At 34.2% G+C, this 16,080-nt stretch overlaps 7 protein-coding genes across 7 annotated transcripts; 4 read left to right on the forward strand and 3 right to left on the reverse strand.

Annotated features, from left to right (window-relative positions):
• Window positions 1-142: 142 nt before the first annotated feature.
• Window positions 143-1,237, forward strand: RO3G_07355 (uncharacterized protein; the record flags this gene model as incomplete). Its single annotated transcript, XM_067661945.1, has 1 exon — window positions 143-1,237. The coding sequence occupies one exon, from the start codon at window positions 143-145 to the stop codon at window positions 1,235-1,237; it is 1,095 nt and encodes a 364-aa protein (XP_067518046.1).
• Window positions 1,238-1,573: 336 nt separating this feature from the next.
• On the reverse strand, window positions 1,574-3,251 carry RO3G_07356 (uncharacterized protein; the record flags this gene model as incomplete). Its single annotated transcript, XM_067661946.1, has 8 exons — window positions 1,574-1,620; window positions 1,731-2,121; window positions 2,185-2,302; window positions 2,371-2,483; window positions 2,541-2,602; window positions 2,789-2,896; window positions 2,952-3,102; window positions 3,165-3,251. The coding sequence occupies 8 exons, from the start codon at window positions 3,249-3,251 to the stop codon at window positions 1,574-1,576; spliced, it is 1,077 nt and encodes a 358-aa protein (XP_067518047.1).
• Window positions 3,252-4,435: 1,184 nt separating this feature from the next.
• Window positions 4,436-4,951, forward strand: RO3G_07357 (uncharacterized protein; the record flags this gene model as incomplete). Its single annotated transcript, XM_067661947.1, has 4 exons — window positions 4,436-4,598; window positions 4,682-4,762; window positions 4,822-4,865; window positions 4,919-4,951. The coding sequence occupies 4 exons, from the start codon at window positions 4,436-4,438 to the stop codon at window positions 4,949-4,951; spliced, it is 321 nt and encodes a 106-aa protein (XP_067518048.1).
• A 1,152-nt stretch (window positions 4,952-6,103) lies between these two features.
• On the forward strand, window positions 6,104-6,370 carry RO3G_07358 (uncharacterized protein; the record flags this gene model as incomplete). Its single annotated transcript, XM_067661948.1, has 2 exons — window positions 6,104-6,143; window positions 6,240-6,370. The coding sequence occupies 2 exons, from the start codon at window positions 6,104-6,106 to the stop codon at window positions 6,368-6,370; spliced, it is 171 nt and encodes a 56-aa protein (XP_067518049.1).
• A 1,293-nt stretch (window positions 6,371-7,663) lies between these two features.
• Window positions 7,664-9,219, reverse strand: RO3G_07359 (uncharacterized protein; the record flags this gene model as incomplete). The annotated part of the gene is made up of 5 exons (XM_067661949.1): window positions 7,664-7,958; window positions 8,005-8,087; window positions 8,137-8,215; window positions 8,268-9,074; window positions 9,134-9,219. The coding sequence occupies 5 exons, from the start codon at window positions 9,217-9,219 to the stop codon at window positions 7,664-7,666; spliced, it is 1,350 nt and encodes a 449-aa protein (XP_067518050.1).
• Window positions 9,220-12,189: 2,970 nt separating this feature from the next.
• RO3G_07360 (uncharacterized protein) lies at window positions 12,190-13,294 on the reverse strand (the record flags this gene model as incomplete). Its single annotated transcript, XM_067661950.1, has 2 exons — window positions 12,190-12,195; window positions 12,344-13,294. The coding sequence occupies 2 exons, from the start codon at window positions 13,292-13,294 to the stop codon at window positions 12,190-12,192; spliced, it is 957 nt and encodes a 318-aa protein (XP_067518051.1).
• Window positions 13,295-13,896: 602 nt separating this feature from the next.
• On the forward strand, window positions 13,897-14,766 carry RO3G_07361 (uncharacterized protein; the record flags this gene model as incomplete). The annotated part of the gene is made up of 1 exon (XM_067661951.1): window positions 13,897-14,766. One exon carries the CDS (start codon window positions 13,897-13,899, stop codon window positions 14,764-14,766), a length of 870 nt encoding a protein of 289 aa, XP_067518052.1.
• Between the last annotated feature and the right edge of the window lie 1,314 nt (window positions 14,767-16,080).

The following is a 16,080-nucleotide window of genomic DNA, read 5'->3' on the forward strand; positions in this document are numbered from 1 at the left end:
CTCAAATAACACAGTAGAAAATAAAGGAAGTCCTAGGTATAGAAAGCCACGCGTAAAGCTTTTCTAAAAGAAATTACGTAACGTTATTGAATTTGATGGTTCTTATGTTAACTATCGTCATTTGGCTCTTCTTTGTGATGTTATGACTAACCGTGGTCACTTGATGGCTATCACTCGTCATGGTATTAACAGAGCTGAAACTGGTGCTTTAATGAGATGTTCTTTTGAAGAAACTGTAGAAATCCTTTTGGAAGCTGCGGCTGTTGGTGAACTTGATGACTGTAAAGGTGTTACAGAAAATGTCCTGCTGGGTCAAATGGCTCCTCTTGGTACAGGTGAATTTGATATTGTTTTGGATGAAGATTTACTTCAAACAGTACCACAAGATCACAGACAAAACTTACAAATGGGTGTTACTGGTGATGTAGCTGGCTTTGCTACACCAGGTCCAGGTTACATGACACCTAGTATGGCTACTCCATATGATACTCGTTCTCCTGACTGGGTTGACTTTTCACAGCCATCCTCTCCCTCAGAACCCATGTTCTCCCCCATGGGTAATACAGGTGCCGTCGGTATCGCTAGTCCTTGGCGTGGTGATCTTAGCCCTTATGCTCAAAGCCCAGGCTATTCTCCTACATCTCCTGGATATTCTCCATCAAGTCCATCCTATGCGGCTTCACCTGGATATTCACCTGCCTCTCCCAATTACTCACCTACAAGTCCTAGCTACTCACCCACTAGTCCTAGTTACAGTCCTACTAGCCCAAGCTATTCACCAACTAGTCCCAGTTACTCGCCTACTAGCCCTAGTTATAGCCCTACTAGTCCTAGCTACAGTCCTACAAGCCCTAGCTACAGTCCAACAAGTCCCAGTTATTCGCCTACTAGTCCAAGTTATAGTCCTACCAGCCCTAGCTACTCACCTACTAGTCCAAGCTATAGTCCCACTAGTCCTAGCTATTCACCCACCAGTCCAAGCTATAGTCCAACAAGTCCTAGCTACAGTCCCACTAGTCCTAGTTACTCTCCTACTAGCCCTAGTTATAGTCCTACTAGTCCTAGTTATTCACCAACTTCTCCAAGCTATAGCCCTACTAGTCCAAGCTATAGTCCAACTTCACCTAGTTATAGTCCAACAAGTCCTAGCTACAGTCCAACTTCACCTAGCTACTCTCCAACGAGTCCCAGCTATAGCCCAACGTCGCCTAGCTACTCTCCAACATCACCTAACTAAAATTTTTTTACAAAAATAAAATTTGTTTTTTTATTGTTTCATGTCGTTTTTTTTTTTTTTTTATATATACTTGTCAGACTACACTGGTACTAGACAATAACCATTTGTATTGCTGGCCTTTAAAAAGAGGTTTTTTCCCCTAAACTTAGGCAATTCAGCAATTGATTTGTTTGGAATGGTTTTTTATTATTAAAATCGTTCACAGGAGAGCTCCAAATTTTTTTTTTATTCTTAGCAATATGGATAACTACATAATTTCATTTTCTTTTATTACAAACAAAACAGTAGTTATTTAACATTTAAATGGAAGATTGACATCAATAGGATGAGATGCACTCATCTGTGGACGTTGAGAATATTTATCGCGTAAGATTTGACGAAGGCTATTTAAGAGCTTATGATAAGACTGATATGGATCTTGACGAAGCGATGCTATTAAAAAGAATGAGTAGCTGTCATAAAAAATGAAGGAGAGGGAGTATTAGTATCTTACTGGTAAGGGCATAGCTCATAGCTCCTGTAGCACGACCAGCTTCTTTAGCATCTGCCGAAGTTTGATCGTCTTTACATCCAGAAAACATAATTACATCGGCCAAAGTTGTATTTCTTTCTCGTACGTCATCAGAAATCTGACGAGATTCCAATAGCTTTTTACCAAGTGACATGATTGAGCTCAACGCGCCATCCTTATCTCCTTGAGCGTATTGGATACCAGCTGATAAAATACCCATACCGGCATGTTTGAATAAATTATTTTCCTTAATCTCTCCTTTTGTTGAATAAACATAGGGTAAATCGAGAACAGTCCCTGAATGGCAACTGTCAAAGATGGCCGTTAAACGACATCCTTTAGGAAGAGGTCTTACCAAAATGTCATGCAAATCCTAACATATTTTTCAGTTTTAGTATGATGCTCTAACAAATATTTTTGAAAGAGAATACTCTACATCGTCGCGGATTTGACCAGAAGTCCCTTCATATTGCTCATAGTCCAATGGATAAATCGTTTCATCATGGCCGTCATCTTCATCACTACATGTGTCGGCTACTCTTCCTCCATGACCACTGTAATGAAAGAAAAATCTAACTGAAAGTTTTAATTTTTTGTATAAAAAAAGTCAGGTTTCCCTTACGAATCATTTGGTTCTGCGTTGTGAACTAACCATTGCATAGCAGCAAGAATGTTTGCACGAGTAGGCTGAAATCTAGATTCATTTTGATCATCTGTCAAAATAACCATATCTTCCTATATACCAATTAGTTTGCCTTCGTCAATCGATCTGTAAGGCATGCTCTTTATTACCTCTTTAAAATTATACAAGGAAATCAGAAACTTTTTGATGTTTTGCACATCATTGATACAACCTTCATAAAAATTTAAAAAAGAAGTGAGTACAAGTATGACATATATTAGAAAGCTAAGAAAATACCATCCAATTGATTTTTTGTTCCTATATAATTTATGCCGATTAAAAGTGCTCTCTTTTTGCCTTCACCTATTTGAATTCTAATATTAGTATAATTGTATTTTAAATTTGGGCTTATGTCTACAATTAGATATCTCAAAGTCAGATAGTTTTTCCTGGTTTACAGTGGGGTCTACATGTAAATAAAAGTCTTCTTCGTTGTCTTCATGGTTAACCATTCCACCGTATGTAACTAATTTAAGATTTAAAAAATGATCGATATTTGTGGGCAAGGAAAGAATACTTACCAGGATTTGGACCTGGATTGTGTTTTGTGTCAGGTGGCTGGGGGTAGTTAGGGTTTGGGTCAGAGTAATCTTCTTGAGTAAAAGTAGGATCAGAACCATCATCATAGGATGAGGATGTGTAGGAGTAAGAGTTTCCATTTTGGCTTGAGGTCTATATTCTTTTATTGTTAGTATTTTATAAATATAAACTAAAAATATATTTGAAAGTATTACATAAGAATAGGTATGAGAGGAATAAACTTGCTGACGCTCATAGCTGCTAGTATCTTCTTCTGGCTCTGGGTATCCGTATCTGCTCATGGTTACAATTTTATAAGAGAAAAAAGAAAGGAAAAGAAAAAGAAAATGACAGAACAAAGCACCAATGCCTTTTTCATGTTACACCAACTTAAATTATAGTTCAAAACCGTTCAAGTTACCGAACCTGATGAATACTTCATTTTCAAAAAACAAAAAAAAAAGGTTAAGATATTTACATGCTTTTTGTTACACGAATGTGGTCTTAACGAATTATAAGAAGAAAGGATTTAAATAGTGTTATATATGAGCTAAATGCTAGCAGCTAAATTATTCTTCTCTTCAATTTATCTCTTTTTCTTTTCTTACTTGGAGCTTGAGCATTGCTCCCAATTTGAGATACTAAGTTGTACTCAAGTGCCACAATAAAGTATTTACATTTACAAAACTATTATATCAATAGAAATCGTTATGATAACCATCGGGTGCAAAAGATTGTAAAAAAAAGGTATAGGAAACTACCAGACTAAATTGGTTATCTGCCGCTTTATTATTTATAAACAGATAATGCAAAGAGCTGTAGTAAAGGCGAATGTAAGACGAACATTGCTTATTGAAGTACCATGAAACTAGAAAACGTATACAGCTAAAAAAAACTCTAGCTTATAGCCATAGGTATTTTTTCTTGCTATAATCAACAGACATTTGCCATAGACTTAATATTCTATACATTGGAGAGAGACATAACAAAAAAAAAAAAAAAGGTTATTCATTACTTACCGGAGAAGACATTATGTATAACTTCCCGATGCCCAGAACGTAGACTACCAGATAATAATCTTCAAGAAATTTTATGACCATAGACTGAACACTATTTTGTTACAAAAATATCCTACTGCCAAGTAACAGCTGGAATATTGCAAACTGTGCTTAGCTGTGAATGGTCAGAGATTATCAAATGCCAAACCATAAGATACAAGGTAATCCTAAATGCTGCTCTTAGCATCCGTTTTATAACTACTGCATAAATAGTATTCTAGCCAACACACTCTTCTATTAAAGTAGTAGTAAACACCCTTTCTGGTAGCCATTTGATTGATTCTCCGATACTACGTCATCATCTTGGTGGTGACTTAAGTGTAGACAGCACTGTATAGAAAGATTTTGTCCCAGGGTTTATTTTTCCAAAAAAATTTACTTTTCCAATACTTTGTCACTTCAACCCCTCACTCTTTAATTATCATACAATGGGTCTTTCTGAATTCTTTTCTACCTTTGTTCCTACCGTTTTTGCTGATGAAGAACCTGTTGAGGAACAACCTGTCGAGGAACAACCTGCTGAAGAAGTTGTAGAAGAAGAGGAAGAAGAAGAAGAAGAGCCCGAGGATCCTAAGGAAGCCATTATGGAAGGTATTTATATTTTACACTATCCAAACGAAAAAAGAAGCAGGAATTATTTATTGGAGCAAGGGACTAACTTTTCATTACAATAGCTTGTGCTGAAGAATGCTCTGCTTTGAAGAAGCACTTCGACGAATGTAATGAACGCGTTGAAAACGGTTCTTCTGAAAACTGTAAGCTCAAAAGAGGCAATACAATAGAGTGAAAAACTGGGATTAATATTTTTTTTTAGGTGTTGAAGAATTCTTCCACTTTATGCATTGTGCTGATGAATGTGTAAGTTTTTCTTTTGGTATTTGTAACTATGTTGCTCAATGTTCAATATATAGGCTGCTCCCAAGATCTTTGCTGCCACCAAATAAAAAGCTCATTCAGCAATTTATAAAGACATATATCACAAACATCAAAAGGTTTATTTTTGTTGTTACATACTTGTAGATTTATTAAAAAGTAGGGAATATCCCATAACACTTTTATGTCAAAAAAGCGGAGTTTAAAGTTTCGTCATGTCTCAGATCATCAAAAAATGCTCATAAGCTTTTTTTTTTGTGGTGATAAAAGGAAGGGGTGTATACGATACTTGTGTGCAATACATATGAAAGAGTATATTAAACACATTTAGTGCGCCTTTATATATCCCCTGTCTTTATTGGATCCAAAATCAGAGACATTTTCATCAATGTTAAGTATGATCTACTATTAAAATCAAGAGATAATGAAATCAGCATTGATATTAGCTTCGAGGCATGAGTCTCCTTTATGCACTGACGCCTGATTAGAGAGTTGATGTTATGCAGCCTACATGAAGACAAAAGGATGGTTGTAATACATTATACCATTTCCTTACATATCTAGGTATAAATAGTATGCTTAATATCATTAGGGAGTGTTCTATTATCGTACGTTATGATGCTACTCATCCGATGAACATTCAAAGCGTGCTATATATAGACTAATAGATTCAGTATAATTAAGCTTGATATTCTATTACATAAATGTATAATAAACAAACATATTTTTTTTTCTTTTTATAGTAAATTTATTTCCAAACAATGTTTCCTGATTTGCTACCTAAGTCTGGCGCCTATATCCTTCTGTTTCTTTATTACAGAACATCGATGGTTTATTTATTGCTTGATTGAAATAAAAATAAAAAATATAAGTGTAAAAGACAAAGAAAGAGCGATTTAAAAAATGCTTTAAAATCACAAACAGAAACTTGTTAGATCTTTTGTTTTCTGCAGCTTTAAAAAGAGAGTATCACATTAACTAGATTTTCTCCAGTTGATGAGAGAGTAAGAAAGCCCCAAAATGTATTCTTAACCTTCTCTTTACTATTAACTAATTTTTTCTTAAAAGACAAACACAGTTTTAGTATTCTATATATTCACTACGGACATCGACTACACCTAATATTTGTCCTACATACTTTATCCCAAACGAATAGCAAGCTTCAAACCTATTCTTTTCCATTATTTTTCAATTAAATTCCTTAGATCTTTTATATTGTTACCATGCCCATGCTTCACTTGTTATTTATTGAGAGTTCATCAAGTAAGTTCCATTGAATTCAAATACGTAAACAGCTTTCCTTCCTTCCTATACATTGCATATTTTTTCTCTTTTGCGAGTTTAATAAGATATGAAAAGACTTTGAGTCAAAACATTGGCATAATCGTCCTGTTTTACAGCACCATAATAACAATCCAAAGCACCCTGTTCAAAATCATTTACAGTTCATGATCTTCTTATTATCCCACTTTGTCTTGGGAACCATGTGAAATGATCATACTTTTCAATTTTTCTTTTGAACTCCTAACTTCTCTATTGTTTTCGTCTACAACAAACCTTAGCTTATCATACTACATAACCTTCATTTGTTATTCTTCAGTCCATTTCATATTACCTTTAGCTCATCTAGGACGCCTTTCCATGTACCTTCGGGCCAGGGCAGGTTTACAGGCTGCAGCTTACCCAACTGCAATTTCAGCTGACTGTAAATTGCAAAGGATCTATGTGTGCGATTGTATTGGACCGGTTTTTCGGCTCATTTGTTTATCCCCTTTGGTCTTTTAGCACCTGTTCTTGGCGGACGGGACGTACTTTTCTTGTATTTTTAAAAGTATTACCAACAATACTGGTGTTTGTACTAACAGCTTTGCAATGGCAGCTAAAACAAGAATGATTTCATGTACGTATACTATGGTTTCCACATTAGAGCATATGTCTTCTAAAATCCGCAAATATTTAGCACTATAACTTCACTTGGTATGTTGATGGTTATCAGAAATATATAAAGAAAAGTTTAATTTTTTTGAACACAAGACATTTTAAAATAATTATTATTCTTTTTGTTACGATATATTTCATCTTTATTTTTTGGTTATTGCTTTCTTATAGTTCATTGTATTATAATTGGGTGCCTTCTGTCGCTTTTTTTTTTTGTATTAAATCTTCTGCAGCTTTGATTTAATAATTTATGTTAGTAACATTGTAAGCTCCGAAATAATTTTTGACCATTTAAAGGATATACAAAGTTAAACCACCGAAAATCCCAGGCACTCTAGATCAATTTCGATGTGAGAAAGCAAATAGATTTGAAATTAAAGGAAGAAGGCTAGGAATGATAAAAGAAGTCCAAGAAGGTATAGATGTCAGATATGAATAATATCTCAATTGTAAAAACCTGCTTATTAATTTATGCAAAAACGAGCACGAGCTTTAAAATATTAAAAAAAAAGCTTGATTTTTTCAAATTGAGAAAAGTATTTTTTAATTTTTAAAATTTTAGAGCTCATGGAAACATCACAAACATGAAAAGGTCTTTTTTGGCACTAAAATAAAAAAGACGCACGACAGTAACACTAAGCACGTTATTTATTTTTAGTTTGGACATATATGAACATAAAGAAAATTATTTATAACAAAGCAAGCACATATATAAAAAGATACAACAAGAGAAATGAAGCTTAATCAGAGAGAGAGAGAGATGATTTAAGGGGGAGAAGGAAGGGAAATAGTGAGAGTGTGTGAGTAAGTGAGTGAGAGATGTACAATAAATTATAAACAAAATTTTAAGCTTCATTGTCTGTGAGAGGAGATGATGCACCACTACTAGAACTTGATTGATCTTCAGGTGATTTTATAAGTTGTCTATCATTTGAGGAGGAGCCAAGTCGTGAACTTGATCTTCTGACAGATTTGCCTTTGGTGTTGCTTATGGCTTCAAAATTTTGCCAAATGTAATTTTTGCATTTGTCTGCGTTTGGTAAATCTTGAATCATTTTTGCAATTGTGTTTTTTCGTAGACCAAAAAAGTCTGGCCCTACTGGATTATGACCATAGTCCATGTTACGAATAGCAAATGCTCTAGAGTAAGTTTAGTATCTTACTTGGTAATTTTAATCTTCTTTACCTTCGTACTACAATTGTCCAGACTGTAGTGGGTGTAGGACCACGCCAACATTCATTTGGGTTATCATCTGCATTTAATTGAAACTTTTGTATGATTTAATATCAAATTATGCAGTGTAAATTATAAACTTACAATAGGTTCTTCACCGCCATCCAAGATTTCACAAGTATATTGAGTATCACTGTGTGGATCAATCATACTTCGGTACCACCTAATAAAATAAAAACCAGTTAGATCAAAAATTAAAAAAATCCTAAACATACTTTTTGACACAATAACCAACAGGATAAATATATCTTTGATTATGAAAAGCAGCTCTATCCCAAACCACAGTACCCAAATTGAGCACTGTCCAAGAATCAACTTCAGCAGGTAACACATACTGTCCAAGTTTATTCTTCTCAACCTCTATAAATGGTCTAATGTCATTTGCATTAGGTGGCTTTGTATCACGTTTTTTACGCCTCGATTGATGAAAGTAGGTATCAGTTGTGCCCGTGGAAGTAATGGATCTAATAGTCATTGTTTCTTGTTTTGGTTTTTTGACTGATTCTTGCTGTTCAAGTGTGTTTTCTTTTCTTTTGAGACCTTGATCTTGACTGGTGTCGTGTTGGTTACTAGACCATTGACGGTTTGAGTAATCGGTACAGTCTACATGCTTTTGTACAATAGGTAAATGCAAGTTACTTTCTGTTCTCCCCCAAGGCAAAGCGGGAAGTGGGTGAGGAGGTGGTGGTGGTGATGAAATTTTGGGATTCGGCGTATAATTCCATAAGGATCGCATGGGCGGAAGATAGTTCTCTGTTGGAGGAGAAGAAGGTAATGACTGCAAAGGCTGTAATTGGATCAAGACCTCAATTTGGCATTCATAAGTCTTTGGCATAGTTGAATGGACGATTTTTCCTGTTACAAATTGTTCTTTATCATTCATCACACTCGACAAAAGCCCGTGCCCTTCCCAAACAATGTTGGATGTAACGTCATGAAGAGGAGACCAATTCTCCACTGTTGTACTCTCTTCGAAATTAGCACTGTACACAGCCGCGTCTTTGTGAATCAATTGATCTGGGCTACAATAAAAAAAAATAACAGGTGAGATTGATATGTTTATGGGCACATTTTTTTTTACCATGAAGAACAAACAGATATGAGGCATTGCTTCAGTGGAACATTGATCCATTTCTTATGCATAGAATATTTATCATCTAATTTCATAGAAAATGAACATAGACAATGCTTTTGGGATCCATTAAATGTATAAAATATTTTTACTAGTGACAAGATTGAATTTAATATTAGAGTAAAGCAACAATGAAGAAAACGGTACCTTTTGCTGTTTTATCCAATATAGGTGACTGGCTAGTAGGTGATAAGATTTTATTAATAGACATAGATTGATGGCACATTTTTTCTTAATGATATTTGGATATAAAACAGGGGAAATTATAAAAGCATTGAAAGACACAACAGTAAGATGATGGCTTGCCTAAGAATGAAAGCAAAGTTTTAAATATAAAAAATAAAAAAAGAGAAATAAAAAGAAAAAAAAAGGAAGAAAGGGAAAGGAAAGAGGAAGAATTAATATAAAAATACGAAAATTGGGATTCCTTTTGTTGAATGTGTTTATGTACAAGATTTCAAATGCCAAAAAAGAAGCGGGATAAATGTGGGTTTTTGCACTAAAGAGCTAATATAAATCTGATATTAAATCTTTATTTTTTTCCTTAAAAGGCATGTGCCTTTTCATCAATGTTTCATCTCTTGTATAAAAATAGTAAAAGTGTTCAGTTTTCTCGATCATATAATTTAAATAGGCATGTTCTCTGCCTTGGCAATGGTTAGATTGTGAAACATTGAAATTCTAATTTACATTTTTTTTTTTTTTGCTTATTTGAATCTTACTATCAGTTACAATAGTGATAATGATTGAGTAGCAGAACAGGATGCCTAATTGAATTTTTTTTTTAAAAAAAAAAAAGAAACCAATTCTATATTTCACATTACAACCCAAAGTATTCTCCTTCTCAATGCTATCACACAGCACATTGTGTTTTTCTTTCCTCGTGAGACATAAATACTATGATTTCAATGTTAAATGTCTTTTTATTATTAAAATATCCAAGCATTTTTGTGCAAATAACCTTAATTCACGTATTACCTCACTGCACATGTACAATAAACAATCAGATAATGAAAATATCTTTTTTGGTGATGATTGTATCCTTTTTTCTTATTACCGAAAGAACGTTTAACCGAGGAGTACGGCAAGTGAGATTGTTTGTTGAGCACGTCATTTGTTGATTTCAGGTCTTTCAGTATATTTTTTGATTCGTGTAACTCAATGTTTGACAGGGGAGAAAGTTTCCCATTTACCTCAATGAAGGATTAAACATGAGCCGTGTAACATTAAATGAATGGGTACTTCATCCCATTCTACGGTTGAAGCTAAAAAGGTATAACGATTTAGGTAATTTAACATTGTACAAATTCATTTACAATGTGCGCGGGTTCTTTTATTTCTTTTTTACACGAATTTATTATCATTGGGGTTATTTTACATGACTTGAGTAACAGCTTTTTTGTGCACACGCACACATCCACCCCACCTTCTCCTTGGTCATTCTTTCTCTTACCATTGATTGTTAAACAAAAACACAAAATGATACTACAGTTTCACCTATTGTGTGAGTTATTACATACTCCTAAATCTTAATTTGGGAATCAACACATGTACAATAGAATAAACCCTTTTTTTTATTTTTTTATCCTCTTCATAATCAATAGAAGAAAAAAATAAACGTTTCACTGGCTTTTATTGATTCTATATTTTTTTTAATCTACTGGAGTTAAATTCGGTAACGACCGATTCTAGAACTCTCCTATTCTCTCTTTTTCTTCTTTGTCGAATCAAAATCTTCTATTTTTTTAATTAAAGGAACGTGCTATATTATAAAGAGAGTTTAAAACCATCTTAACATGGAAGCAATTAGTTTTAAAAAAAAAGCCTGTTGGACTTGTATAACATTCATTATCTGCACAGAAAAAGGGGGTGATCTTCGTGTTATTATTTATCTCCGACAACCCTGACGTTAGATTACCTAATTATTAAGTTTGCCACTGATAAGTATTTCTTATTTAGAATCTATTAGCCAGTTAAAATACAAAGTTGATCATCACCTAACACTTTCTCCTTTTTTCTACATTGAAAAAGAGTATCTGTCTGTTAACCCACCTAAACATGGTTACTAAGGAAACGATCGAACGTTAAACTCCGTATCAATTTCTTTTTTTGACAACAATAACAATTCACTTTATTGGCTGGTTATCAATCAGTGCGTATATCGGCGCATTAAATCCGCGCACACAACGTTTATTTATCAATGGACAAGACACTTTTTTTGGATACGTAAAAGAAGCGAATTTTCCTGTATTTTAATCAATCCTAGAAAAAAAGATAAGGTGATATCACATTTCTTCTTTTTATAAAATAGATTTCACAGAAAAATCTTGTTTCGATTGTAGAAGGTTCTTTGTGGAAAAAAAAAAATTATAGGACGCACAAAACCCTTCTTAACTGGACCCGGTTTAAACAAAATGCTATTATTGAGATACATAAGCCAATGATCAAGCTGTGATCTGCTTACATAATAAAGAAACTTTTATATGATACAAACGGGGTACTAATCGGATAGTGAATGCTGGAAGCTAAATATTTAAGACGCTTACAATGATAAGACATTCCGGTCAGCCGGAGAGAAACCTATCCTTCAGGTACAACTCCAATATTTCCTTTTGTATAATAATAGTTTGTCAAAGCTCAATGAGTATCAATCATGGGCAAGTATATCAGTAGCTTTGTATATAATATGATTGCCTATAAAAATTTAAATACCAACTTGCTTTGAATTCAACAAATTTTTGTTTACAGAACATTTTACCGCTTCAATAGTTGTACAAATTTCTTTAAACGCACAACTTGCGCTAGAAAGTAGTTTGCCCATACTGTTAAATGACTATTAGATATCAAATGCTAAAAAACTATTTGGAAAGAATTTATTTCCTTTGCATTTGGATAAACTTGTATTGTGCTACACCTTAATTCAATTGCTCATTAAAAGCATTTTTCTGGACGCTATTTAGTAGAAGAAAAAAACTTATATCAGACTTATTGTTTGCTGATATGTTTCAATACTATATTAAATTTCAAAAAGACAAGAATTCATTAACAAGTACTTTATTTTTTTTTATTTGTCTTCAGCCACTGACTGATGAAAAATGAGGTGTATTAAAGAACACTTTTTTCTATGATAAGTGAGACGTCATCCTGATGACAGCTCACCTGGCTATTATTATTACTGCTAATACTGGTACTACTGATATCGCAACCAAGGATTTGTTGTTGATGGTCCTGCCAGCATCTTTCCTTAACTTGCATGCAAGCATTTTCCCACCTCACTTTTTCTTCCCATACTTCTCTTAGTTTCTTGTATGCCATCCCACTTAATACTTCAAATTGGTCCATGGCCTCTTCGAGGGTAGCCTGCAGTCTTTGTCGCAAGATCCTTTCCTGTTTTAACTCGTATTCCATTTGATCATAGCGTTCTTGTAAACTGTATTCTTTAGGCTTTTCAGCTTTAGTTTCCTCAAAAGGCATCGTTTGAACTTGTACATGTCTTGTCCGTTTCTTCTCTCTTGAAGGCCTTGGTTGTTGTTTAATCATATTTTCAAGAGCGACAACATGTTCATGGGCTAAGCTTTGAGTCACAATGTCACTTGGTTTCTGATTGTTATTGAGTGCTCGGTATCTCTCCAAGCGCTGTTCAAGTCCCTTTTCAATCAAGGTATCATGATCTCCCTGATTCTTTCCTCCTAAAGCTCCTTCCTCTTCCTCTTCTTCTTCCAAGGTTTGTAACGTACTCTTTTCGTCTTCTAAAACAATAGAAGAGACCAACTGCATATGTCGAACAGCGGTTGTACTACTACTACTATAACACGAGTCACGTCGAGGGAGCATAGCGGGCGCCTTTTTGAAAGGGCTCGAGATTAAATCAATATAATTTTTTTTCAAGGGGGATTGATTGCTCTTTCGTCTTCTGCCGAAAAAGGAGGATCGTTTATGTACAGGCTTTTGAAACTCTTCTGGACTAGTAGTATTCAGAAACTCAACAAGAGCCTGCGTGCCTGTTCTTTTTCTCTTTTTTTTTTCGTCATCATCGTCTATATCTTCATCTGTGTCTTCTTTGCTAATAATGCGAGCATCTTTAGGTTCAAAGCTGGCCCTGAAAGTCATTTTTTTTTTTCGCAAGCAAAAAAGTGGTTATAAAAGAAAGAAAGAAAGAAGAGGAAATGATTGATGAATACATATTTACATAAAAGAGGGAGGTTACAAAATAAAGAAATTGAAAAATGAGCCCATATGTAAAAAAGGAGAGAAAAGAGATAAAGTGGGGAGAAATATTGGGTTCCCACGGAAACCTTGCCTCCCCCTTTTTTTTTCAAAAAAAAAAAAAAAAAAAAAAAAAAAAAAAAAAAAAAAACTGGTTTTTTTTTAGTTGAATTTCCTCATTTTGAAGTAGTTCTTGAAACAGTAAACGTAATTCTATTAATAAAGCTTTAATATATATTGGATATATGATAAAAGGGGAAGTTTATATTTCTTTGTTTATGTCATATCAACTCAGACATTCATGAAGAAAACAAATTATCATTAAACAGCTTCACAATACAGATTTAGTATAGATAGACTTCAATACATTTTCAACTTTGTATCTTTGAACATTACTTTTATTTTTATTTTTTTTTTATTTTTTTTCGATCAAACTAAACATTAAATTTTCAAAAGGAGTTTTTTTTTGTGTGTGTGTGTTTTTTTTTCTTTAGTGCAAAACAGACATGGCAAGCATTACTCGAGTTTTAAATAACTTTCAGTTTGAACGCGTTCTTTCCAATGATGTCCGCACCAAGCTAGTTCATCTTTTAGGGTACGTTGATGACCAAAAATGCATTCTCACGTTTGAAAAGACACAATTCGAAAACGAAGAAATGCCACAACTTCCAGCTTCTGTCGCCTCATTTGATAGTGTGGTTGAGAACAATATCTACAGTTGGGCAATGGGTCAAGTTGAAAAGAGTCAGATGCGAGTCAAGATGATTTATCCAGCGACTGATGTTCATATTGCTAAATACGAAGCTCAGACACGCCTAATGATTCACGAAACACCTGCAGATTATGAACGATACACCTTGCCTTATATTCAATCAATCCCTGCCAGCCGAACACAGTGGGTACAAAATATTTTGGATGGTTCATCCGAGGCAGACCGAGTAATCTACCGAGACAATGATCCCGAGACAGGATTTGTAGTTTTACCCGACATGAAGTGGGATGGCACTCAGGAGAATTTGTATTGGGTTGCGATTGCAATACGTTCCGATATTTCCTCTTTGCGGTCTTTACGGGGCGAACATTTGGGCTTATTAAGAAAGTTACGAGACAAGAGTTATGAATTGGTGAAGGAAAAGGCTAATTTATCACCTGAACAAGTTCGATTATTTGTTCACTATCAACCCTCATATTATCACTTTCATCTTCACATTACGGCCATCACATTTGTAGATGCACCTGGTGTAGTCTCTGGACAAGCACATTTGTTAACGAGTATTATTGATCATCTTGAACACTTTCCTAATTATTATCAATTAGCAACTATACCATTTTTAATAGGTGAAAAGCATCAATTGGCGGCAAATTTTTTAATATAAATCAGCGGCATTAAAATAATATTCCTCCCCCCTTTTTTTTTCCTTCTTCTTTCATGTTTATTAGAGACTCTAAAGATATTATACAAGTATTAATGATTATATTCATTGATTACCTATATCGATTATTTATACTTGCACCTGTTTCCACCATAAAGAGCTGTTCAAGACATCCTATTTCAACAGGGCTTTTATTTTTATGTTTATTCCCAATTTATTTATTTATTAAATTCATCTTGTTTACTTGTTCCTTCTTTATACAAACCCTATCTACAGCCACCAAATTAAATAGAAAAGTACAAGCAGAAGAGGATGGAGAAGAAGAGGAAGAAGAGGATGAAGAATTACAGAGATGGTCTGAAAGATGTTCAATTTGCTTTGATGCTAAATTAGATTTATGCCTTGATTTTTGTCGGGATCAATTTTGTTTACCTTGCTTTCAAAGGTATGTAACTTGTACAAATAAGTATGAGTCTGTGATTGTTTATATGTTTATTAGGTACGTTTCGGAAGTGGTGAAATCTTCTTGGGGACTTTGTGTGACAAAGATCAGGTGTCCAGTCTGTCGTTTGCATATACCACAAATAGAATGGACAAGATATGTGCCCAAATCTATTTCTGATCTTTATGATAAATTCAATCAGCCCTATCGAAGTTATTCAAGATGCTGTCCACAGTGTGAAGTAGAAGTCATTCCTTGCGCTTTTGAACCAGAAAGATACTATCCAAGGTAAACACTGATTGACTATAAATATATATGTGTGTACTCATAACGAATAGTCGCTCAAGAGTGATCGGGAGTACTTTAAAGGAAATATTCAAAAATGACGATCCATTCATTAAATTATTTGAAAAGTCAGAGTGGAGAAATTCAACTTTAGTAGAAGTGCATCATCAAGTGGTAGAACAACTCTTGCGTATGGATTTAAAACAAAAAGCACAAGAAGTATCAAGGATGATTTTAATGTTGGATGTGAGACCAGACACTTGGAGAAAGATACAATTTGATCACATTTCATTTTTCTCAAACATTACATGTCCATCTTGCAGCCTATTGTTTTGTTTACAGTGTGGTTATGAAGCACATATAAACAGAACGTGTGAAGAAAATATGAACTATTTGATTTATTCAAACAAGGATCATGATTTGATACAAACATTAGCTTGGGCCTTGGAGAATAGGTAACTGAATAGCAAGGAGAATAAAGAAAGAGATGCTTATGGTCTATTCATAGCCAACGATGTCCTAGTTGTTCTATTATGATCAATAGAGACGAAGGATGTAACAAAGTGGATTGTACTTTTTGTGGTTTTACG

This window comes from Rhizopus delemar, genomic scaffold (genome assembly GCF_000149305.1).
Source record: "Rhizopus delemar RA 99-880 supercont3.5 genomic scaffold, whole genome shotgun sequence".
Classification (NCBI taxonomy): Eukaryota; Fungi; Mucoromycota; class Mucoromycetes; order Mucorales; family Rhizopodaceae; genus Rhizopus; species Rhizopus delemar.